This window comes from Lissotriton helveticus, chromosome 2_2 (assembly GCF_964261635.1).
Source record: "Lissotriton helveticus chromosome 2_2, aLisHel1.1, whole genome shotgun sequence".
Classification (NCBI taxonomy): Eukaryota; Metazoa; Chordata; class Amphibia; order Caudata; family Salamandridae; genus Lissotriton; species Lissotriton helveticus.
The window spans coordinates 417,661,316-417,687,714 of record NC_136060.1 but is presented as its reverse complement, the minus strand read 5'-3'; the positions used below and the strand labels follow the sequence as shown (position 1 = coordinate 417,687,714).

At 47.9% G+C, this 26,399-nt stretch overlaps 1 protein-coding gene across 1 annotated transcript in view; it reads left to right on the top strand.

Moving 5' to 3' along the window:
• POLR1A (RNA polymerase I subunit A) overlaps positions 1-26,399 on the top strand; it is a 514,608-nt gene that overhangs the window by 98,057 nt on the left and 390,152 nt on the right. The window contains exons 9-10 of the mRNA XM_078678659.1: positions 9,144-9,306; positions 26,137-26,310. Coding sequence (XP_078534785.1) covers positions 9,144-9,306; positions 26,137-26,310 — 337 coding nt within the window. The remainder of the gene's footprint in view (positions 1-9,143; positions 9,307-26,136; positions 26,311-26,399) is intronic.

Genomic DNA, 26,399 nt, shown 5'->3' with positions numbered 1-26,399 from the left:
TAAAAAGGCCCGGCCTCCCGCTCTGAATTTTCTCAATTTGGCAGCACAAGAAAATTTCCAGAGTAAGATCTCAGCACTCTAATCGGTCCGTATGCCTTAATTTTTCTTTGAAGAAACATCGGGCCCATCTTATGAACTGCCCTAAAGATGATACTAGCTTATGAACTGCCATATAGATGATATACATGGTCTTAAACAGGACTGTTTCGTGGACAGGGAGCCGAAGTGTGTCTTCATTTGGTGAATTAAAGGGGCAATTTTGAACTATCACCACATCTTCGCGTCCAGTGAAACATGAATTCACCCAGTTCACTTTGAGACCTGAAACTTCTCCATAAACCTTCAGGATTTGTATACGCTGAGGGATAGAAGTCTTGGGGTGCTGAACATATAATAGGGCATCACCAGCTATATAATCCACGTGTTCCTGATGGCCGTTTAGCCACCCACACATAATCATGAGATCTCACCCATTTAGCTAATGGTGCCAAAACCAGGGCAAAAAGAAGAGGGGAGATGGGGCAGCCCTGCCTGGTGCCCCACTTTATCAGGAAGGGAGTGGAAGATTACCCATTAACCCTTTTTGTTTCTCATGGGAATTTATATAGCAGATGGATGAGCATCAGACCAGAATTCATCTTCTCAAGGACTTGAGGCCTTTCTACTGAGTCAAACCCTTTCTCGAAATAAATCAAGACTAGCACTTCTCAGTGCAGTACAGTTGAGTAGGGGATCCTTGTGCCAAATCTAGCACCACCTGCAGCCTTTTGATGCAGTGTCTACTCCCCCTGTTCTACATGAATCCATTTTGATCCCAGTGTACTAGGGACTGAATTATTCCACCAGTCTACTGGCCAGCACTTCCGCTAGAATCTTTGTCTCCGTATTTATCAACGAAATGGGCCTCTGAGAGACGCACTCCAGCGGGAGTCTGCCCTGTGTATGCAGAACCACCAGAGTGGCTCCTCTCAAGTCATATGGCTAAATCTTCATCCAAGGGGTCTCTTCAAACATCATTATCAGTTGTGGGACCAGGTGGGAGGTATAACGTTTGAAGAATACCCTGGGAATTCATTAGGATCAGGAGCCCTTCTAGCAGGCATATCTCTGATGGCCTCCAAGGATTTCCTCTCCTAGAGTGTCAGCTTGGTAAGGGGGAGGTCCCGGAGAATGGGCCTATGTCTTGTCCCAGCTGTTGGTTCACGCTAGGCATAAAGCTGCGCATAATACGTGGCAAATATGTATGCTGTCTCCTGAGGACTGGTTACAACACCCCCTTCGGGGTCTTGGATGTGAGGAACAAATCTAACTTTGGTCTCCCTATTTGCGAGCCAATATATTAACTTTCCAGCCTTGTCTCCAGCCTCATAAATTCTATATTTTGAGGCCAATATTTCCATCTTGTCCCACTCCCAGAGCTTTGTCTTCCGAGCCTCTCTAACTACATCAATCCGTTGAGAGGAGCCAAGTATTCATGCGCCAGTAGGACCAGTCTTCCCATCTCCTTGCGAGAATTTTCATCCTATCAAATTTTCAGGAAACATTTAAAAGCCTTCCTTTATTAAGGTATACAAACAGAGCCACCCAATAATCCCGTGAGGACTGGGTATAATCAATAACACATACACAATTATCCTCAAAGGAATCGTTTTCACCAATTTCAATAATTCATATTGTCACAGAAAGTGATCAATCATTTGACTGAAAGCAAGGTACATACAGTTTCTCATACTGTTTTATTATTTTTCAAAAGAATATAGTATCAAAAATGAATTTATCAAACATGGCAACATAATACTACTATAATAATTGATTTCCAGTAGTATTCAACACCTTCTGCACTCTACATGGAAGAAATGAAATACCATGTACAATCAAATATAAACCAGTCATATGATTTTATCTAACATCAATGATATTAGAAAAGGCAGAACGGCGTCAGGCGTCGACGTTTCGGTCCTCCTTGGTTAATAAATCCATAGGACCATCCTCAGGACCCGTTGCACATAATATATCACTAACCACCAGCCGGTGGACGTGACGCCTCAAAGGCAGAAATATTTGACCGTTAAGGCATGAGGAAGAGAGACGTGAACGCTCTAGAACGAAAGAGATTACAGAATAAATCGAAGAGTTGGCATTGGAACCTCCCAGTTTACATACAGGAGTGAGTTGATAAATTTATTTGAAAAATATTTCTGCCTTTGAGGCGTCACGTCCACCGGCTGGTGGTTAGGTTAGTGATATATTATGTGCAACGGGTCCTGAGGATGGTCCTATGGATTTATTACCCAAGGAGGACCGAAACGTCGACGCCTGACGCCGTTCTGCCTTTTCTAATATCATTGATGTTAGATAAAATCATATGACTGGGTTATATTTGATTGTACATGGTATTTCATTTCTTCCATGTAGAGTGCAGAAGGTGTTGAATACTACTGGAAATCAATTATTTATAGTAGTATTATGTTGCCATGTTTGATAAATTCATTTTTGATACTATATTCTTTTGAAAAATAATAAAACAGTATGAGAAACTGTATGTACCTTGCTTTCAGTCAAATGATTGATCACTTTCTGTGACAATATGAATTATTGAAATTGGTGAAAACGATTCCTTTGAGGATAATTGTGTATGTGTTATTCCTTTATTAAGGCCTCCCCTTTTTAGTTTTCTCCTAGGGCTGTGTTTCTTAGTAAGCGCCGAGATGCCTCACAGTGATTCGTTGCGCTATAATAAGAAAGCATAACATAACATAACATAACCAGTCGCCTCCCTCTCAGAAATGTAAGTACAAATACAATAGGGGAATTGTCCTAAAGACATCTGGGAAGAATGCTCAAGTCTACGATCTCTGGGAGCAGACCAGCTGGAGCGAGGAAGTAGTCCAGTCTAGACTGGGTCCGGTGGCGCGGTAAATACTTGTACAGTGTGCGATGAGGGTGCACGATGCACCAGATGCCACACAAGCCCACGTACTGTACTCATCCTCTGACAGATGTTCCAAACATGGGAGAGTAAGCTTGTGGAGTCCAGTCCAAGAAGGAGTAAATTACAATCCCCCAATATTAGTTGTTTCGCTGGGACATTTAGTTTCAAAAATCCATCCTGTTTGGTGTTGGTTGTATTTTCTTTTTTGGCTCATAAGGAGGGACAATACAAACCTGCCATTTTCAAGAGAATGTGTTTCACTTTGAATGAGGCTATATTTTTTCATGCTGCCCATAAAGTTTGTCTATATGCCTGTCCTTCTAGATTAGAAAGGATGTGCTGAAGTTAAAGCCAACGCTGCTTGGTGCATTGGAAAGGGAAACTGAGCAGAAGTCTCAGCTTTGATGAGAGTTTAGTAGCACTGTTGGCAGTACATTAGTTTAGTTCCAGTTCACCGAGTTGCCTGTTGGTGGGTATTGTCTGCCTGCGTTGGTATTCTGTATAGTGATGCCACCCAGCCCAAGTCGGTCAGTCATCTAGCGATTTCCCCTCACCCAGGGTGAGATAATCCCCTGTGCTGTCCTCCCTTCATGTGGATGAATGTGCCAGGTACATGCACTGAAAAGCCCCTTTGCTCCATTTGGTAACTGTGTGTGCCCTACATCTTGTACAATGTGGCTCAATTAGAAAAAATCCCTCTTCAGGCAGTTTCATCAGACCACGTAAGTGTTATCTTCATGATCATTAAAGTTGAACATTCTTAATTTGGTTCATTCATGTGCTCCTGGATCCTAGTATTAGGAGCTGCATAATTTGTTTTTTATGTGATCATAAGCCTGGTACGTCACCAGCCTTTTTTTTGTGGTCGAAGCTTACCAGATCTGGTTGCAAAAAGACTTCTTGTGAGCATTCTGCAAGCTTCCCCGGGAATGCATTCTGCCCATTGCATTCTGCCCATTGCAGTTTGTAACTCCCATTTTCTGACTTTCTGCTTGCTAGCTTTGTTTGTTTTAGGCTGTCCAGCATGTCTTCATCGCTCCCGTGAAACAAAGCTGGTTAAACAATGCTCCTTGTGTTGTTTCAGGAGTCCTCGCTTTCTGTCACCTTTCATATTTGTTCTGATGTTGTCACGTTTTCTGTGCATTTAAAGACAGAGGTCAAATGTCACGCTCTGTCTTCCGAGGGAGCTTGGTGTGTACTTTTATTTCTCTGACTTCAAAGTGAAAGGATTTATGTGACATCTTGCCAGGTATTGGGAAGAAAGGTTTTTGTCTAGCACACAACAAAATGTAAGAATCTATAAATGAACAGTTCAAATATATCAGAATTAGGAAAGCACAAATGAAGCAATTTTTGGAAATTCGTGAGTGTGGTGGAAACAAATATTTATACGAACAAAACAAATCAGTAAATCAGCTGATGCTCTTTCCACACATTCTCATTTGTGCACTGTATAGTTTTATCAGTAAAACTGTATGTGCAAATGTAATGGTCATTTCAATAAAAAATGTGTTGTTTGTAATGGCAGTGTGCTACCACACCATGCATACTCCACTCTACAACACTCAACTCCACTCTATGCTGCTCTACTCTAAGCCACTCTACTCTACAACACTCAATGCCACAACACTCTAGTCCATGACACAACACTCCACTCTATGTGACTTCCCACTCTTCTCCACTCTGACACTCCGCCCGACAACACTCCATGCCACTTTACTCCACTCTACTGGGTTCTTGGGCGATAACCCTTCCTTTCTTATGGTCATGCCGTACAACGGGACTCACCTGGTTGGAGACCAGGCTAGTTACACTTTAGAGATTTTTAAGGAGCGCAGGGCTACAGCACACTCTCTGGGCCTCTCCGCCCGCCTCGCCAACCGCACCACTCTTGCTGCTCCCTTTGGAAATGTGTTAGAGCTATCTCATACCGCCAACCTGCCTCAGCAAGAAACAGAACCGTTTTGCAGTCAAGGCTGCAAGGCCCACCTTTCCTGCAGCCAAAGTCATCAGGTCATCCAGTCATCCCCCTCGTAGCCCCCCCTGCAATGCCCCTTCAGTGTGCTCATAGGGGAGCATCGCCACTTGTTGGTAGGCATGATCAAATGATTCTTTCTGGATTGCCAAGCAATAACTTCGAACAGGTAGTTCATGTACATCGTGACAGGGGCTATGTCTTACCCATCCTCTCATCTACTACATCTTCCGCCGCTTCCCCAGCAACTAAGATGGCCATCTCTCCATTTTGAGGCAGGAAGTGCAGCCCTTCTGGCCATGTGGTCTATTTTATACCAGTACCCTCTCAATGCCTCCTCCAGAAGGAGAAATTAAAAATGCTCACCCTAGCTTGGGTCTTATTTGCCCTTGACTCTGGATGGTGGTGTCGACCTGCAGGATGCCTATTTTCATATATCCACCCTGCCCGCGAGTTGGTGCTACCAGAAGTTTGTGGTGGGACACGAGCATTTTCAGGTCGGTGTGCTCCACTTTGGTCTCACTATGTAGAAAGTCCAGGCAACCCTTATTGGCTTACAGGGCTTGAATTTAATAATACTAAAAGCTCTATTTTGTGGTAGTGTGGACAAGCAGATTAGGCATATCAGAGGGCAGTGTCAAGCATTTGTTGTACACCCAGAGTCAATAAATGAGAGACACACTCAAGAAGAAACATGAGACCTATTTAGAAAAATAGCAGGTACTTTTATATATATTTTAACACCAAGAACTTCGTAATTGGGCAAGTACTTTTGGAGATATCAGTTTTTATATGCAACTAAAAATATCACGCATGCGTTTTTACGCTGTAATGCTTTAATTTGGAGAAAGAAACATATACTTCATACAGGTACTTGCACTCGTGTTCCGGTGGTCCCCTTTAAGACTTAGGATGCTAGGGTGTCAAGGTCTCAAGGATCGCCAGCAGTTCAGGTTTACCGACCCTGGAGTGTCCACTACTCCGTTAACCCGGAACAGGAGCCACCTAAAAACTGGCTGCAGAGGGGGATTTGGGGCAAGTCTGGTAGCTCCAAATGGGGTCGGGGGGGGGCTCAGTTCGTGAGGGTCTTGGGACTAAGGGTGCACAGTTGATGTTAATGGACCGAGAGTGGCCCAGCTGTGTTGTTTTTTTTCCCCCCTCTGCCGGTCTGAATGAGAGGCATGAGTGCCTTTGGCACACGTGACTAGCCGATCAAAACCATCTTCTTGGATGCAGAGGGTTTTGGTCGGCTGGTCTCGTGTGCCAAAGCCATGCCTGTCTCTCGGTCAGACCCGCAGAGGGGGACAAAACAGGACAGCTGGGCCACTTTCAGTGCTGGCCTCTGTGATTGTGACATCCCTCATCAGCTGATTGGTCTTTGTGGTATTGGAGTTTGGGTTGAACTTCAAACAAGCCTTTGTTGCTGCAAGAGGTCCAGTACTCCAGGTATTGCTGCAGGGTGGCTCCTTTTGTTTCCCAAATTGGTTGTGAGATAGATCTGACCCTCTGGAGCATGGTGACCTCCTCCTGGGTGGCTGTTGCGTCATTGGAACTGGTGGTCAGTAGATTGCTGAACCAGATGTTTCGGTCAGTGCTTGCAGGTTGCAGGAAAGTGGCCCCACCACTTGGAGGGATATGCTGGCTGGTTTGGGAAGTGCTGGCAGCTATTTGAGGCTTTTGGAGGATGCACAGCTGCAGGACAGTTCTCTGTGATTGTCAGAACAGAAGCAGGGTGTCTGGGTTGGGCACCAAAAGTCCGCAGGTAGTCCACAGTTCTCGCTTCTTCAGGTTTGCTTCTAGTTTAGTCAGAAAAATCTAAGTTCCTGGTGTTCAGGGGGCCACCTAAATGCTGAATTGAGGGACGTTAAGAGGAGTGAATGGTAGTAGCAAATGGGCTACTTACCTTTGAGGTCACTACACCCGACATATGACCACTTCCTGTGGTGAGTGGGCATAACCCTCTCAGAGAGTTCCTAATTCCACCAAAATCAAAATGAGGGAACCCTTCTTTCGTGGAACACATCAGGCAGCCTACCTTAGGGATGTGTCTAGCCTGGTAGTGCAACTTGCCTACATGCATAGCTAATTTCCCGTCTGTCCTGGTGTCAAAAGTGCCTCAGGGCAGGGGGTGGAGTCTCCCAGGTCTGGGGGAAGCCGGGGTCGCATATCAAAGATGGCAGGGGCCTTGAAGCGCCTGCCCTTGATATGCTAAATCGCTAGCCATCCTGCGGGAGGAGGTGTGAACACCTTCCTCCAGAGCAGGCATTGTTTCTGACCTCAGGGAGTATAGGCTCTCACCTGCAGGGGGTCAGAAACATGTCTGTGGTGGCAGGCTGGACGATACCAGTCAGCCAGCACACTAAGGGGCTGGCATGTTTTATTAAATACACTACTGGCATCAGTTTGAATGTGTTAAGACCAGGTGCTTGATACCAAACACCATAGGTTTCTGTAAAGCCATCATGTAGCTTGGGAACTTGTAATGACCAGTGCCCAGTACATATACTTCAGATGGCTTCTCTGTTTACTTTTACTATCTAGTTATTGGATTAAACTGCATAGGGGCATATCTGCTCATGCAGATATGTCCTCATGTATAGTATAATGCACCATTCCTTAGGGCTATAAGGCCTGCTATAGGAGTGACTTACATATACCACATGCAGTGCCTGGGCATGGCACACAGGGTGCGTGCCATGTCGTGTTTTCACATTTGTTTGCACCATTTTATGCAGCCTGCAATGGCAGTCTTCATGAGTTTGGTGGTGGGTCCCTTAGGCTGGCACAATACATGCTGCAGCCCTAAGGGACCCTCTTTAATAACCATGTCCTAGGTAACAGGGCTACCATTTACTAGGAACTTACAGAGGTGCTAAAGGTCTTGCCAATTGGGGAACAATTGAACAATTACCTTGTTTTAGGGAAAGAGCACTGGAACTGGGGACCTGGCAGCAGGAACCCAGTGCACTTCCGTCAAAATTGGCTCAAATACCAGGCAAAAAGTGTGGTTGAGCATGTCATAAAATGGGCCCTTTCCTAGAGGGGTTCTCTGGAGCGCGAAAAGGCAAGGCTATGAAGAGAAACATATCCAGCTGCATTAAGATCTTCTATGCATTGGTCAAAAAGCAGCCTCCAGAGGACAGCGTACTTGTTCTACCAGGGCCAAAGCTGTGACTACTGTGTTAGCATGTAGAGTCTCTGGCCTAGAAATTTGCCAGACGGCTACGTGGGCATCCCTCCATATGTCCATAAAGCACTGCAGTCTGGACAGTCCAGCCACAGAGAGCGGCATTTTGGCCGCTCGATTTTACAGGACTTTCTGGTTTGAGTCGATTCACAGATCCGCCTCCAATTTGCCACTGATGGTATCTTTTTAAAAGGTGAGGAAACTGCGGCTGGAAGTCTCTTTCAGGAAAACAGATTACTTGCCTTTGGTAAGCTCCTTCTGGTAGAGACTCTGTTTATCCGCAGATTCCTCCCAGACCCTGCCATTCTCCCCATTCAGTGACTGGACTCTATTCTTTAATAAGATCCCAAGTCTAGGAATCTGCTCACTGGTCAGACCAGTTTGCATTTGGGTGCTCTGCGTCAGGGGACACAGACAGTCTCTAAAGCAACTGACGTTGACTCGTGGAAGTGGCTCCATGCATCATTTCCAGAGCATAACAACATCAGTACAGAGCCGTGCAGTGCAACCTACCGGTGTACAATGGTGGTGCTGAAAAGTTTCCAGATCCAGTCTGACGTCTGGGGAATATTCAAAACTTGAGGAATCTGCAGCTAGATAGCTTCTAACAGAAAGAGCATTACCCAAAGTAAGTAGCTTGTTCTTTGAAGACATAAAGCAGCTGGCTAAGTTGTTATTAATGTGGCACTGGCCCAGGTCCCCCACTACATACCACAAAGTTCCTCTCGAAAGTAGCACCCCCATAAGCCAGCACGTACATGTTCTATTTATGTAGCACATTCAGTTGGCAATACAAGCCAAAATTATAGCCATATTTAGGAATACCTTTTTAAACAAATCCCCACTGTAGGCGAGAGCAAGTGAATACCAAAGAAGCTTATGCTTGTATCAGATATTGTAAAGGTTTGAAAAACTGAGAAAAATCATCAGTCCTCATTTAGGATATGGTGCTATGTTTTGAAAGTCAATGCTTCGGAAATGTAAGGTGTTTTTCAAAAATAAGACTACTTGTACAAGTTGAATGAAAGAATGGTTTTCCTCCATTGCAGGTATCGCCCTGTGAACCGCATGGGGGATCAGATGTTTACAAATGGTCAGACGGTGAATTTGCAAGCGGTCATGAAGGATGTTGCGGTGATACAGAAGCTGTTGGCACTGATGGCTAAGGAGCAGACCAAGCCACCAGAAGTGACCGAGACAGAAATCCAGCCGGTAAGGGTGGTGAAGGGTTAAACTTCTGCGGTGTAAAATCTGTGAAGAGAGAATGTGTTTATGTTGCTGCTTGGAGACCAGAGTAGCATGGCGATGTGTGGAAGCACGTCTTTGTGTGGTCCCTGGTGCATGAGGCTTTTACCACAGTATTATCCCATAATTTCATGCCCATATGTTACAGTAATGAGACGATTCCTCCATATGCTTGTTCCAGTTTCACACAATAGACTGAATTTCATGACATGCTTAATCTTATTAACTCAGTATGGTGACACCACCTGCTGTTCTTAGCTAATTAATTCCATCCTGCACTGGAAAATAATTGCATTGATGCTTGCGGGCACGCTCTATGCTAATCATTTTTTACATTTTTCAAATGGGCAGAAGATGTAGCCTTACGGCTAGAGGGTCGACTTTGAACCTGGGGAACCGGGTTCGAGTCTCGGCAACGACGCTCAACATCCTGTGATTCTGGGCAAATCACTTAATTTCCCCGTGCCTAACAAAAAAATGAATGTGTCCGTCTGTAACGAAACTGGTGCTCCTGTAAAGCGCTCTGATACCCGATTTCTCGGGTCTAGTTGGCGCTATTTAAAACCCTTTAAAAAAAATGTAGTTTTTGATTAATGGTGAGTGAGGAAGAATATAGCACTGCAATGCCTGAAAAAAACTTTCTGGTAATTCTGGCCGCAGGAATAGGTAATCGATATCCTCAGGCAGACTTACCCGTGGCTGGGCTCGCCAGAGAGAATGCTCTTGCATATTAGGCAGGCCTTGTACATTTTTAAATCCTGAAATATGTGGTCATCTTTGATTGACCTGTTTTGATAGCAAGACTAGTTGTTCTTTAGAGAATGCTGTGGCCACCGTCAAGACTTTAACCCCTTGCACACTCGTGACGGAACCATTCTGTCACGAGCCACGGTGGGGTTGTGCTGGTGACGTGATTCCGTCACGGCTCGACCGCCGAGCCTACGCGACGCTGATTTCACGCCTGCGCGGTGCATTCTATTGAGCAGGCGAGGCCGTTACGGAACCATTCCGTCACAAGCACAGCGCCACCGCGGCTCGTGATGGAGTGGGTCCGTCACGAGCATAGTGGCGCCGCGCGGCCCCCCTAGCACCGCGGCAGAATTACCGCCGCGGCCAAGGGGTTAATGAATTAGACAAGCCTGCTTGAAAGTTACACTATGTTAAATAGTGTTTCCAGACATGATCTGTGTGCATGGTTATCCATACTGCTCTCAGTATCCAAGCTGGAGCCGGCACTGGTAATAGCTAAATAAGTAGAGAGAGAATGAACTGACTTCACAATAAGATTCTTTAAATCTCTTTGGGACTATGTGCCTGATTTAGATCTCAGCAGGTGGGTTACTCCGTCACAACGGTGGCGGATATCCCGCCCGCCAAAATATAAATCCCATAGGATATCATGGGATTTATATTTCATCGGACAGGATATCCATCACCGTTGTGATGGAGTAACCCGTCCACCATGATCTACATCAGTCCCTAAATCTCTTTGGGCTATCCTTCCTTTTCTAGACTGGAAGATTTCATAACCAGATATATTGATGACCACAATTTGAGAGGTCCCGAAGTTGCTCCAGGCAGCTGGTTTTTTTACATTTAGGTGCGTTTTCTATCAATTAGTTTGTTTATATTTGCTTTTAACTCTTATCAGATGATTACCACTCGTGCTGGTTTCCATCAGTGGGATAGCTCAAATCTGCTGGAAGTATGAGCTGAATTGCTCATGGACTTCTGACTTCTGTTAGCTGTAATGTGTCTGTTGGCTAGCTCTCATTTGTTTTCTGATATCAGTCTAATACTTCAACTTTGTTTTTTTCTCGCTGTTCTGGTTTATTTACTCATTTAAGTGTAAAGTGCTAGAAACCACTCAACAAAGGCGTAAAAGCAGTTTAGAGTGCCGGTGTGTACAAAAGTGTCAGATAGTAGGATAGTGCTTTGCAGACCTTGGTGATGAAGAACTTGTTGGTCCATCAGATAGGGTAGTGCATATCTAGGACTTCCTATCAGATGTGTCTGGAAATAAGACATTACCTTGAAGGACAGGGCCCTGAATACCAGCAGTGAAGGAGGCATGCTGGTTTTAGGTGTTTGATCAGCCAGGACTCTGAGAACCAGCTGGGGGGTTGACATGATTATCCAAATGCCGCGAGGATCGCTGAGTCTTTAAGGAATTTTGGAAACTAACAAAGCACTCCTCAAGTCTCTCAGTAATTCAATATGGAGAAGCCCTAAACATGTACAGTTGGCGACCAACTCTCACTTATATCTGGTCGGCTGGGTAGTCGAGACAGTTTTGACAGTCCTGAGGCTTCCAGTCAGGATGAAAGGAGCAAACTGTGTAGTCAGGTAGTTCAGTGTTCGAACATGAAGCATCTTATGGTCTAGAAAAATGGATTAAGGGCACCAATGTACAATGTTATGTCTGGAGTGATGTTTTATGTCACTTCAAACCAAATATAGGATCACAAACGGAGAAGCATGGGATATCCATTTTACTGCTGGCCCCAAAACATTCTTGAAGTACTCTATATTTACTTTTGGTTAGTTCTTATCCTTAAATTTTAGACATGTGTCTTACCTGGAATACGGACTATAAAATATGCCTGTTTTGTAAATCCTTGTATTCTTTGGTTGGCACTAAAGACTTACGTCCTTTCCCTCACGCCTCAACTTGCATGCGCGTACCAGAATTAATCTATGTAAGTCATAGAGGTGATTTTAGTCTGGTAACAGAATATAGAGTTTTCTCTCTTCCATGGGTATGTTTACAGATGATGTTCTGCCTGTATAAATCATTGTTTCTTTCTTTCTTTTTTAAATGAATGATGGGTTTTAGGTGTGTGTAATATCTTTAACAAAACCTAAATTGATTGATATAAAAAAAGAATCCTACGAATGCAAACGTTTTCAAATTGCTTTTGGCATGATGGACCAAGCAGGTAATTTACCCCAACTTGTATGATTTTTCCTTAAGGTAGTATCGGAGGCGCTACATTATCACCTCATTTCGTTTCTGTGACCAAAAGCGGACATTCGTGGACACCTATTATTTTTTTTTTTACATGTGAAGGGCCTCATTTAGATATGGATTGTGTGGGGAAATTCTGCAATTTGTGGCAGAAGCAGTAAATTATCAGTTGGTAAATGAGGCTATTCTACCGCAGGATGGACTTCAGGCTGATAGTTCTTCAGGCTGATAGTTCTTCAGTTTTGCGCGTTCTCCAGAAATAAGAGGATTATCAGCAATGGATGCCGTTAACGAGTTGTCTAGGGAAGCACATAATGCGGGTGCCTCCGTGCCAGCAGCTGACGCCCCACGCGGCTCTTCAGAGTTAATCAGCCAAGAAAATGTGCCCAGAAGAAGGGATTCTGAATGTGCCCACAATGAAGTGGGCCTTGTGTCAATACCTCTGCAAGCATTTGGCAGTCCCCGGTAAAAAGCAATGGCACCCATATGTTTCCTGGTACAGTTAAAAATGTGAGCAGCTTGGGGCTAGCCTTGGTACACTCTTTTCACCTTTGGTGATCGCTACATTCCCTTGGACTATGAACTCCAAAGGCAGAGTAAACATATTTAAATGCAGTTTGAGTATTGCATCATTTGTATGTTGCCCTGATGCTTATTGGTTAATCAGTTTGGCAGCCAGTTTAGGTTGCATCACCATTCGATGCTTTAGGATTGCCTGCAAGCGAACACATTAAATTGTTGAATAAACCTGCAACACAACTTTCTTCGTTGCCTTCTAATTTGAAATCATACTCTAGGCCTTCAGCCACTGGTTATTCAACTGTCGGGCTAAGTTTTAGAGCGTGAATCATTTCTGGATACACATGCTGTAAAATATTCCGCCATCTAGTTGTTGGGTCTGGAAACTCTCCCTGAAGACACACCTCTCTCTCTCTCTCTCTCTCTCTCTCTCTCTCTCTCTCTCTCTCTCTCTCTCTCTCTCTCTCTCTCTCTCTCTCTCTCTCTCTCTCTCTCTCTCTCTCTCTCTCTCTCTCTCTCTCTCTCTCTCTCTCTCTCTCTCTCTCTCTCTCTCTCTCTCTCTCTCTCTCTCTCTCTATCTCTCTACCTCTCTCTCTCTCTCTCTCTCTCTCTCTCTCTATCTCTCTCTCTCTATCTCTCTCTCTCTCTCTCTCCTCTCTCTACCTCTCTCTACCTCTCTCTACCTCTCTCTCTCTCTCTCTCTACCTCTCTCTACCTCTATCTCCCTCTCTCCTTTTTTTTGTTTGTGGGCATCGTTGACCATTTGGGTTTAAACCCATCCTTGTATGATGTCAGACATGTGCCATGGAAATCCCTTGACACAGGCGACATTTTCAGATTCCTTTTTCCGCAGTTGGGTCTGGAAGCCTAAGAGAGAGCTTTGGAGTCGAGGAAGAAGGAAGTGCGAGAAGAATACACTATTTCTTCCTCTGAGTATCACTGTTGAGGGAACAGAATTGGCGACGACTGATAGGACGTAGGACACTGAAAAAAACATAGAAGATCACAGAGTGACACCGAGGTGAGAAGACTGATGCAACCAGACCTTGTGATTGTAGAGCTAGAAAGGGTCATAGAGCACACCCTCTTTAGTGTCTGCCCCGAGTGCCACCTCAAGTACGCACAGAAGGACATGCATGAGGTCTGTAACCTCTGCCTCCCGAAGGACCACAGCAAAGAGGACTGTGTGGCATGTGCAGAGTTCTAACCCAAGACTATCTGAGCAAGCCTGAAATAGCACTGGGAACACTATGCAACAATGCCACCGCATTGTTGCATAGTGTTGCACAGAGCACTTAAAAGACCTGGGCCTGTCGAGCGACGAGGAGGACATCCTGGAGATGGAGGAGACCCAAGGGGAAGGACCAGAACTCAAGCATATCATTGATGGCCAAAACAACAAGAGCCAAAAGAAAACGTTGAGGGAGGAACACAGACAAAAGGTAATTCCTCAGAGCCAAAGCACAGTCCACCCGAGAACCACAGACTCTAAAAAACCAGCAACGGCGCTAAAAAACATTGAACCTGGAGGGCAAAGTGAAGCCCAGGATGTCACAGAGGTCCAAGACAAGAGACCCTGATGCAGGCACATCTTCAAATTCTGCTTCGACCCTGAGAGAGGATCAAAGGCATGGGAAGGAGATGGCAAAAACCAGCTCGACGCCGTTCACGAAGATGAGATCCACAGTGGCATAGAAAGACCAATCGGCACTGAAAGCTGCTGAACCTCCAATGCACCTGATGTTTAACAATTCCTTAGCATTCTTTTCCCATATGCTTTGTTCATTTTGCAAGACCATTCATTAAGATGGCTTGCATGAAAGGCAGGGTCTTCTCTACGACCCAGTGTGAATCACAAGGAAGCAGAAGAAAGCTGTAGAATGTGTATTGGAAACCCATTGTAATGAGCACAGAAGCTTCAGTGAACACTTGTTTCATTTCATGGTCAAACTTCGCTGGAACTTCAACAGCCTTCTAGCCTGCTTCTCTCCCTGTAAACTCCCTTCTTAAGAAAGAAGAGACAAATCTATCTGGTCAGTAGAATGTGAATCAAACTATGCTGTTCTATGAGGCTATGAGTATTAGGTTTGCAAATTACAGAGCCAGGAACAAGTCAGGTTTGAGAAACTCCTCATCTAATCTGTTAATATTGTTTCACTTCTTGATTATCCAACAATTGCATCATTTCTCGCATGACCATGCATCTGCCGTACTGCCTCTACTACAGTGACTGATTGCTAAATTGACCTGACCGATTCCTTGGCCAGGGCCATGACCACTAATTGAGCTTGCCTTTATGTTTACTGAGCAGATCTACAGTGCTAACCATTTGAGTGTCAGTGCACAATGGTCATTATCCTTGTACTGGCCAGGTTGATGTAGCGGTCTGTCGCCGTATTAGTCTCAAGGAAGTCAGGTTGCAGTATTCTATGTTAAACAGATTGGAATTGTTGACACTATTATGAGCTAAGCGGTACAAAAGGGGGTGGTGATGGACGGAGCATCTGAACCAATCAAACACTCGCACCCAGTCAACAGATCTGGGTTTAATCCATCACCAATCTTTGGCCCACTCTACCACCCCAGTTCAGACATGGCCATATGCAAATCATTCTGACCCTGTGCCTCATGGGAACAGTCCAGCCCGAACTGCCAAGCCATGCCTTCCCTGGACCGGAAACAAGCTTCCTAGGACCGTTTTCTGGCATTACAGCCATCGTCAGCCAGGCTTGCTTGAATCCAGTGGCAAAGTGAGCAAGGGACTCCTTATTCAGGAAATGTACAAGACTCTAGCCATCGCACAGGGAGACAAGGTTATACACAGCAAGCCGCCTACAACCCAGAATGGGCCGGCCGCGTTACCAATACAGTGTGATTTAAAAACCTCCCCCATGTACGTCATCCTGTGTGCCAGCTGGGGAGTGCCCTAACCATCAGCTGAATTACACAGTCTGCATTCAGCCATCCTCCCCCCTCGTACCTTCCCATCGCCATGGCACCCCGAAGTTTTCACGGGGTACCGCGCACCCCAGGCATCTGAATTAGTCCAAAATTGACAAATCCTTCCCAAACAGTCCCACCCCATACCCAACTCCCAATACTCCCTGAGCCCCCCTGTAACTCCCCTCCTCCCCCCACCCTTACCCGTATCTCCTATTGTCCATGGTTCTCATCTACTCTCTCCGTTGGTCTCCTCCCTACTTCATAACTGGATTAGTTCCTCCCCCCTCCAGCTCGGACTCGGGTAACCTCAACAGTCGGAGGTATCTCGGACAAGTCACTTCCGTAAACTCAGAAGCCAGTAAAGATAGAAATGGCTGCCATAGCTCGGCATAGCACGCTCCCTCTCCTGCCCTGGACAGTGATAACCTTTCCATGCCCAAAACCATCCAAAGGCGGTGAAGCCAGCCCTGGCGTGTGGGTATTTGTCTCGTCCGCCAGTGCGCTGTAATGTTCTGTACCGTTGACCCCAATGCAATGGCTATCAGGCGGCCTCTCCTGGATTTTAAGGGATAGGTCAATGCATTAGGCAGTCCTAATAGGATGTAGGCGGGAAAGCGAGGGATATCTGTGTCAAAATGTTCGTTTACTTCCGTCAGTATCTGGTCCCAGTATCCCTGCAGCAAAGAACACTCCCAAAGCACATGAACCAATGTGCCTATTTGCCCACAGCCACGCCAACAAAGGGGATCCCTGCTGCTGTCCATCTCATACAGACGTTCGGGAGTGTAATACCAGTAGGTCGCAACCTTCGTCAGCGTGTCTGTGAGGCCCATGTGATAGGCCGAGTGACGTGCCCTATAGTACACCCCCTCCCACTCTTTGTGTGTAAGGGATCTTCCTAGCTCTCGTTCCCATCGTGCCCTACCCGAGTGGTATGTGTATCTGTGTTTGTGCATGAGCATCTTATAGAGATCTGAGATCAGTTGCTTATCCGTGGAGCGGGTGATCAGCCACCGCTCGAAGGCCGTCAAGCGCCTATCCGCCGAGGAGCGCACTTCTGTGTTGAGCGCCCAATGCCGGACTTGCAAGTAACGAAGCCTCTCTGACTCCGGGAGACCGAATTCCTGACGGAACTAAGGGAAGGGGATCGCGCCTTCTGGGCCATAAATATGATGAAGGGCACGACAACCGGCAGGTTTCCAGCGTGCAAAAGCCTTCCCATCCAGTCCCGGTTGAAAGTCCAGGTTCCCGATGATGGGGGTGAGGGGCGATGGGCTGGCGGTGAGTTCTTGACTAACCCCAACACGGTCCCAGATTTCTAGCGGTACTCTTGTGATAGCGGACGCGTAGAGATTAGGGGGTCTATGTTCCCGACGCATAAAAGGGATCTCCTGAAGGGTCCGTCCGGCGACCGCCTGGTCTTGAAATAGCCAGTGTCTCCCGGATTCCCACCAAACCCATTCCGCCAGGAAGCGCAGCTGAGTTGCCTGAAAGTAAGTCGCAAGGTCCGGGATCCCTATCCCGCCTAGTTCCGGTGCTAACATAGCTATCCGTAGCTTCAGGCGAGGCTTCCTCCCATTCCATATGAACCTTGTCAATTCCGATTGGATCAGTTTTATCCATCCTCGTGGGGGAGCAAGGGGAATTGTGCGGAAGAGATATAGAATTTGGGGGAGAATCGTCATCTTAACCGCTGCGACTCTGCCCAGCCAAGATATAGGGTAGTGCTTCCACTGCCCCAGCTCCCGCCGGATTTTCCGCCGCAATTGTCCATAGTTGATCTCTACGGAGGTCTGTAAGGAAGGCGCCAGTTGAATCCCCAGGTAGGGGGACCGACTCCGATGCCCACTGTATGGGAAACGCCGCTTGCAGGTGGGTGCGAGTGTCTGCCTTTAGTGACAGGTCGAGGGCCACTGACTTAGTCATATTGACCTTGAAGGCTGAGATCCGGCCAAACCACGTGAGGTCAGCGATACATGCTGGAAGGGAGCTACCAGGGTTGGACAGTAATATTAACACGTCATCAGCATACAGGCTTACGGTGTGGGTGTCGCCCCCAAACTTGATCCCCTGTACATCCGGATCCGACCGGAGTAGTTGCGCGAGAGGCTCCATATAGAGGGCAAACAACAGGGGTGACAGCGGGCAACCCTGTCTGGTTCCTCGCTCTATCCTGAACCTGGGCGACGTGCAGCCATTTACCCGAACCATAGCAGAGGGGAACTTATAGCAGTTCAACACCCTGGTTCGGAATTTGGGTCCCATGCCTGCCTTCAGTAACACCTTTTCTAAGTAGGGCCAGTGTACCCTATCAAATGCCTTCTCGGCATCTATGGCCAACAGCATATACTCCCCCTCCGTGCGGGCAGCCTTTTCGAGCAGGTGGAAGGCCCTTTTGGTGTTGTCAGAGGTCTGCCGGTCTGGGATGAACCCTGACTGGTCAGGGTCAATCGGGCCTCCCATGTATGGACCCAGTCGGGAGGCGAGAATCCCGGTGTAAAGCTTGAGATCTACGTCTAGGAGGGAGATAGGTCTGTACGCTCCGCATTCCGCGGGGTCTTTGCCTGGTTTGGGTATCACAGCGATGGAGGCCTCCAGTAGGTCTCTCGGGATCGCACCTTCCTCCGCAAAAGAGGTGAAGAGTCGGGCAAGTATTGGGGCCACCTGGACACAGAATGTTTTATAGAAGCTCGCCGGGAAGCCGTCCGGGCCAGGAGCCTTACCCAATTTGAGTCGCGAGATGGCCGCAATCACTTCCTCAGGGCCGATTTCCCTCTCCAAGCACTCAACCTGGTCTTGCGTCAACGCGGGTAGGGGGATGGCTGCTAGAAAATCTGCCTTCCCTTCCGGGTCTGGTGGGTCAGCCGCGTACAGGTCCTCATAGTAGGCACTGAAGACCCCCGATTTAGCGCTGTCTCCTGTCACTGTTAGGCCATCCAGCCCTCTCAATTCCCTCACCTCCCACTTCCGCGTGACCTCGCGTAACTTATGCGCCAGAAGGCACCCACAACGGTCCCCGCCCGTATAGTACGCATGACGCAATCGCAAGGCGGCGTATTCGGCCCTGTCCAGGTCTAAGGCTGCAAGCTGCTGGCGGGCCACTCTCAGTTGCCACCATACTCTCGGGGCCCCTGTCCTTCTGTGTATTTGTTCAAGTTCCCTGGTCCGTCGCGTAAGCTCGTCTCTTTTGACTTGTCGTTCCGCATTCTCTGCTGTCGCGACAGAAATAAACTTCCAGCCTTCAGTGCAGCCCACTGTGTGGCCAAGGTAGTGTCAGTGTTGCTGTTGTGAGTAAGGTAGTCTGTTATTACGCTTTGGATTTTGGCTGTCACCCCTTTCCTCTGCAGTAGTGATTCTCGGAGGCGCCACACTCTACGAGAGAGTTGCTCCGTAGGCACGGAGAGGCTAACTGTGATCGGCGCGTGATCGGAGATGGAAGCTATACCAATGTCAACGCTTGAGACAAGAGCTTGGGTAGCTGTGGAGGCGAGCAAATAGTCTAGTCGCGCGTAGGTTTTATGGGCAGCCGAAAAATATATGTAGTCCCGCTCTCCAGGGTGAAACGAGCGCCAAAGGTCCACCAAGCCCAAATCCCTCACTCGGGTCAGGCCCATGTCCGAGAGCGCTCCCACCTGTGTGGTGCGTTGACAGGACCTGTCCAGGGTGTTGTCAAAAACTAAATTCAGGTCCCCACCCAACAGGAGGTGACGGTCTGTTGTGTCTGTGATGTCTGTAAGTGCCCTGTGAAAGAATTTTTCCTGCCCTTCATTGGGCCCGTAAATCGTGCCAATCGTATATGTCACATCCTTCACTGCAAACCTATATACCAGTAGGCGGCCTTGAATTTCGGCGGTCTTACCCAGCACCTTCCCTCTAAACTTTTGTGCCACCAGGATCGCCACCCCCGCCTTTTTGTCAGGGCTTGAAGAGAAGAATTGAAAGGGGAATTTGTTGGATTTAAGCCGATGACAATCCCTGCCCAAAAGGTGTGTCTCCTGTAGGAGGCAAATGTCCGCTTGGGACTGTTCTAACTGTAGCAGTGTCGCTTTGCGCTTGACGGGGTTGTTCAATCCTCTCACATTTAAAGTGAGAATAGTTATCTCCCCCGTCGGCATCTAGCCATACTTGTTCGTGACCCTGCTGTGATGACCACCCTGTAAGATCTTCTTCAACCAATTAAAACCCCAGTCCCCCGGCTGTGCCTCGAGTCCCGGAGGAAGGACCAACCCTCCCAACCAATGAGCCATGGACCAATCCTTCAACCCCAACCCCTCCCCGCCCCTCCCCCCCGATCCCCCCCAAACTGATGTAGTCCTTCATCCTGAGATGAAAAGGAAAAAAAGCACCCAGCATGGGGTAGTCTTACGTATTTGTCCGGGAGCACTCTCCCGCCAACAGCCGCTCGGATTGAACGGGTAGATCTGCCAATAGTTCTTCGTGAGCCCTCATCATGTGGGCTCAGCATGACCATCAACTGCCACTGCCTCCACCGCCACCCGTTGACCGGCTGCAATTTCCGTCGCCGGAGGTTTCTTCACTCTCTTCCTCCGCTGCTGCTGGCGCCACTGGGACCTCCGCTCCTCCGTCTCCGGTGTGGCTCTCCGGGTCCCATCCTCCTCTTCCGGTTGTTTAATGCCCAACAGACTGCAGGCCTCCGAGAGCGATCGAAGTTGGTACTGTTTGTTCTCTAGCCGAAAGACCAGGCGGAAGGGGTGTCCCCAGCTGTATGGGATGTTCTTCATCTGTAGGTGGGTCGTGACTGGTTTAAAGAGACGGCGCTTATGTGGTGTGAGTGCCGCCAAACCCTGGAACAGCAGCAGCGACGTGCCCTGGAATGAGATCGGGTGCTTCTGTCGTGCCTTTTGTAGTATCTCCTCTTTCGTGCGGAAATCCTGGACACAGACCAAAATGTCCGGAGGCGCCATCGCCGACGCCCGAGGAGGACCCGTTCTGTGCGCTCTGTCAAGATGGAGCGTCGAGTCCAGTGGCCTCCCCAGCACATGATTGAAGAGCTCTCTGGCATAGCGGAACGTGTCCGGAGTGGCATCGGATACGGCAACATTCCTAATACGTATGTTATGGCGCCTTGAACGATTCTCCAGGTCTTCCATGTGAAGTTGAAGATCTACCTGTTGGTCATGCAGACGGATGATTTCCTGTTGCAGGGCCGCCAGCTCGGTATCTTTATTGTCACTCTTGGTCTCGAGATCTGCCACCCTTTCCCCTATGCCATCAATCTCCCGCCGGACTTCTTTGATTTCATTGGCAAATTCTGTCTTGAAAGTTTGAATGTCATCCCGCAGGGATGTGAAAAGGGATTCCAGAAATGCCTTTGTGATGGGCTCCGCTCCGCTGCCTGTGTCCTGCTCCATTTTCTTAGGGGCAGAGGCCGCAGTGTCTTTCTGTGGGGGAGGTTTGCGTTTTCGCGAAAAGCTCTTTGACCGTCTTACCGCGGGGGCCCCTGCCAGCCGACATTCCGTGGCCCCGATAGTTGCTCTGCTCGGCGGCTCGGTGCCCCCTCTCTGCAGCCGTGGAAATGCTCCCCTCCGCTCCCGCAGGGCGATTCTGGTTCTCCGCTGCGTCCGCGCCCCTCTATCGCCACTCTTGGCGCGTTCGCCTCTCTCCTTCTTAGCTGCCCTCCGTTGTTATAGTCTCACGCCGTCCCGCGCAGGCTCCGGACCAGTCGGACTCTTACTCGCAGCCCGGGGGGGGGGGGGGCACACACCCTTCCCGGCACTCCCAACCGTGTCACAAACTGCCCCCATGGCGTCCTCCTCACCATACCCGGCTCTCGGGCCGGTGGGCTTCCGAATCCGGCCTCCCTGAAGCCGTGGCCGTAAATGTAAGGCAAAGTCATGCAATGGCGCTTCGCCTCTCCGGGGGACTCCTCACTGCCTCGCCACCTTCGCCTGTAGACCAAGGCCTCCTCCACCTCAGCTCTCCAGAGCAGGCCCGTCTGTGAGGGGTGCTCACTTTGCCGTTTATGCACTCCCCTGCCCCAAACACAGGCCCCCTCTCACCGGCTTTGACTCCGGCCGCTTCTGCTGCACCCCTGGCCGTTGCTCCGGCTCCGGGACTCTCCTCGCGGCTCCGTGACTCTGCCGCCTCTCTGGGCCTCCAGCTGTTAAGAATCTCACGACACCAGTGAGTAGTAACTCCTTTAATATAGACCAACACGAATGCTCCTACAAGCGTGGAGCGAAGCTGCAGTCAGTTCGGCGATCAGCTGGTAACTGTCACTTCTGACAGTTATCAGCTGGTGACCTCACTGCGGTACGGTGTCCTCGCAGGGACACTGGCAAGCACTCAGGGTAAGGTGTCCCAAGAAGGACACACGTATTAAAAACACAACACATCCCCCTCCTTAGGGGAGATTTGGGACCAACAAGAACAGGAAGGAAGCATAAGGCTCCGCTATGCACATATATAGTCCTTAAGATTAGCTGGGGGTCCAAACGGTCTACCAGCCCTGCTTCTGTCCATTGGTTGCGCCAGGTTACAGACCGGGATGGCAGGTAGCCTGCGCCTTGCATCTACAGGTCTGGATGTAGAGGTCGAACGGTCCTCAGGTTGGATGTCTTCATGCACACCATCCTCACTTCTCTGCCCTGGGGTTGCAGGAAGTTCAATGTCAGAAACTGTGTCAGAAAAGGATTGTCTTGCCGTACTTCCCATCCGTGTACTGGACTGCTCTGTAGTGGCATCCAAGAGTGTGTTGTCCACTGCTTCATTTCCAGGATGTTTGTAAGCCGACAGTGCAGAGAAATGCCAGACCTTCCCATCACTCTGGCGTGCAGAATTGTAGTACACTTCGCGAACGGCAAGGGGTTTGGTGTATGTCTCTTGACCCTCGCCAACATGTCCGCTTCTTCTTACCTTCACCACATCACCTGCCTTGATCTTCACCTCCTTGCACCCGTGCTTTTTGTCGTAGTAACTGTTACTCCTAGATTGTGCTTGGGCCAGCCTTTCTTTCACCACCTCTGAAAACCAGTGTACTCTGCGGGCAGCCTTAACCCAACCCACATTTTCCTTCGTGAATGGAGTCCGTCCGCGCATGAGTTCAAATGGGCTGTGACCAGTAGACTCACACGGTGTTATCCTGTAAGCCCATACAGTCTTCATTATTTCATTCTTCCAGTCCAGTTGGTTTGTTTTGGCTATCTGAATGATACTTTTTAGTACTCTGTTAAATCTCTCTACAGCTCCGTTGGCTGCTTGATGGTATATTGGCGTTGTTATATGTCCAATGTGATGCTTCTTCAGGTATTCTTTGAATAGGTCTGAGGTGAATTGTACTCCGTTGTCACTTACAACTCTTTTTGGTAATCCCTCACGCGTAAAAGTGTCTTCCAATAATTGGACTACATGTCGAGAGTCCGCTTTTCTGGTGACCCTTACTTCTGGCCACTTCGTGTAGTGGTCACTTATAACAATTATGTATTTTAGTTCGTTTTCATCCGACACAGGTCCTATCACGTCAATGCCAACCATTTCCCAAGGCATGGATGGGCACTGTATTGGCTGCAGAGGAGGCCTGTAAGTCACATGGGTTTTATCTGCTTCCACACATAACTTACAGTTTCTCACCTTACTTTCAACGTCTAGGCTGATGCCTGGCCACCAATACGTGTTTTCCACCTTGTTTATACTTTTGGCGATGCCCAGATGTCCTTCATGGCATTCTTCCAGTATTTCCTTCCGGATACCCATCGGCGGCACGTATCTACCGCTTCTCATAAGTAGTCCGTCTTCTATGGATAATTCATCCTTCGCTTCCCAGAAAAGTTTCATTCCATCCTTTAGTTTATTCTCGCTGGGCCACCCTACCTTGACCATTTGGATTACTGTTCCAATATCTTTGTCCTTCATTTGTTCCTCCATCCATTCTTCCCTTGTTATTCTGCTGGAACATATCCATGCATTTGCCCTGCATAACTCATCCACTTCTTTTGTTTCAGTATCATTGTCGGTCTTGATAGGCATTCTGCTTTGTATTTCTGCGTAGTCGTTGGTGTCTGACATGCAAAGCACGGGCTCACGACTGTTTGGATCAAGCTTGATTCCCAAACTTCCTTGGTCCATCCATCCAAGCACAGATGGTCCAACTCTTGATATGTATAGTTTACATTGAGCCTCTCTACTCTTGAATGTAAACTTGAGACTTCTGTACCCTAATATTTCAATAGGTTTCTCATTGAATGATTTTATAATTATATTTGGTTCATGGAGTTCCTCACCGATTACCTCCTTGAATTTTGCTTCCCATACCTTTTCGTTCACGATGGTGTAAGGCGAGCCTGAATCTGCCGCAATGCTAATTTCCACCCCTCCAATAGTCATAGTACACATCGGTTTTCTTGTCTTAGTCCCTTTACCTGTTCCTTTTACCTCTTCTTGTTCATCGTCTATGTTGAGGATGTACATGTTTATGTCTTCATCTGTGTCTTCATCCAACTCATCTTCATTGTTTACCACTGCTTTTACATGCTGTGTTTTTTTCCTATTACATGCCTTGTTGAAATGTCCAATTAGGCCACAGAATGTGCACTTAGCTTCACGGGCGGGGCATCTAGAATCGTATGCCATGTGTGCAGTGCTTAGGCATCGGTAACAATATCTTTTCCATAGTTTCTCTTGTCTTCTTTCTGGTTGGATAGTGTCTTCTCTTTTTACAGTGTGCTTGCTAACTTTCCAATTCTTTTGATCCGACACTTTGCTGACATGGTCACATTCTTTCTTTATCTTGTCGTCTTTTAGCACAGCTTTGGCACATCGTCCAGTGAGTTTAGCTTTCCTAGCTATAACAATTATGTTCTGCAGAGGGTACTCCCCCTTGGCCCATAGATTATCTTGTATGTTTTCATTGGAGCCTTGCATTACAATTTGGTCTCTAATGAGTTCATCGTGTAGTCCTCCAAAACGACAGTTAATTGCTAGTTCTTTTAGAGTAGATACATAGTCGTCTATCGTCTCTTCCTTTCCCTGTTTCCTATGGAAAAATGTATATCTGTCTACCCCAACACAAACTGATATTATCCCATCCTCGTCGCCTGTATTGTTAAGAATCTCACGACACCAGTGAGTAGTAACTCCTTTAATATAGACCAACACGCATGCTCCTACAAGCGTGGAGCGAAGCTGCAGTCAGTTCGGCGATCAGCTGGTAACTGTCACTTCTGACAGTTATCAGCTGGTGACCTCACTGCGGTACGGTGTCCTCGCAGGGACACTGGCAAGCACTCAGGGTAAGGTGTCCCAAGAAGGACACACGTATTAAAAACACAACACAGGCGCCCCGGCCTTTCAACGCTCTGTCCCCGCGGCGCTTTTATTGCCGACAGCCGGATTCACCCGGGGGAACAGGCAGCAGCCTCGTCAACTCCGCGCCCGGGGCCTCGGGATCCAATGCGCGGCCCTCCACACTTGCCCGGGGTCGGGCCTCGTGTCTGGCTCGGTGGGGGATGGGCGCCTCGCGGGACGCGAGCGCCAGGCCGCTGGGCGAGTGCGATCCACCGCTTATGGCGTGCTCTCTGGTCTTGTTCCGCTCCGTCCACAGTCTCGGCAGCTCACGGGTCCGACACAGAGGACTTTGGAGCGCCAGAACCGGTGCTGAGAAACGGGCACCGGCGGGAGCAGTGAATTTACACGTCTGCTCTCGCCGCCATCTTCTCAAGTCCACTTTAAATGGGGAACAGAGGTAACCGTAAGATGATCCTTCAGACCCAAAGTGAGACCAGCGACCATCAATCAAATGGTACACTTTCAGGGGAGATTAACTTGTTGTGGCCTTACCAATGGAACTGTGAAAAAACGTTAACTCCAGAAAATTTAGAGCGATGCTAAAACACATCTGTTTGGAAAAGCTGCTCCTCACTCGCCCTTGCGTCGATCGGCACTGTCCTTACTTTCCCTGGTCTCTGAAGTCAAAAAGACAGCAATAAAAACATAAGGTAAACCACTTTTGTAAGAGACCTCTTTGTGTTGTCCAGTTTCTACTCCTTGGCCTTCCTGTAGTCCCTCGACAGCACTTAGAAAGCTGTTGCGAGATAAGGGTCTTACAAAGGATCAAACTTTAAAATTTGGTCAAAGGTTGCATGATGTCACTTCTACTAGCCCAGGCATTTTGTTGAATCAACAGCCATGGAAGAGGGATCAGATCAATGCAACTGGTTTGATGAGTCACTTTACCGAGCTAGTGGCTCGTGTTAAATGTAACATCCTTGTTGGAGTAGATTTATTTGAAACACATGATTGCTTGATCTGAATTCAATTAACTTTAGCCGGTGGGGAGTAGCTCTTTCTTCTGGTGAAATGTTTTTGGTTCCTGCCTGTCGTGACTGTTTGTGTTTCCCATTTTGTCACAGGTAGAAAGTCAAGAGCTGGATACCACGGACCGGGCATTCCTGGCCAATCTTGTAGGAGTGACCCTGACAGACAAGCTGTACAGTGCCTGGATCTATCTACAGAGCCACGTGAACATTGTATTTGACAGCGACATGGATCGATTAATGACAGAAAAATATCCAGGGATACGCCAGGTGAGGAACTGAACACCCCCATATTTCTTCGGGTTGCTGGGGAAGGGATTCTGCACATTTAGAAAATATTCTCCATGTGGAGAAAGCTA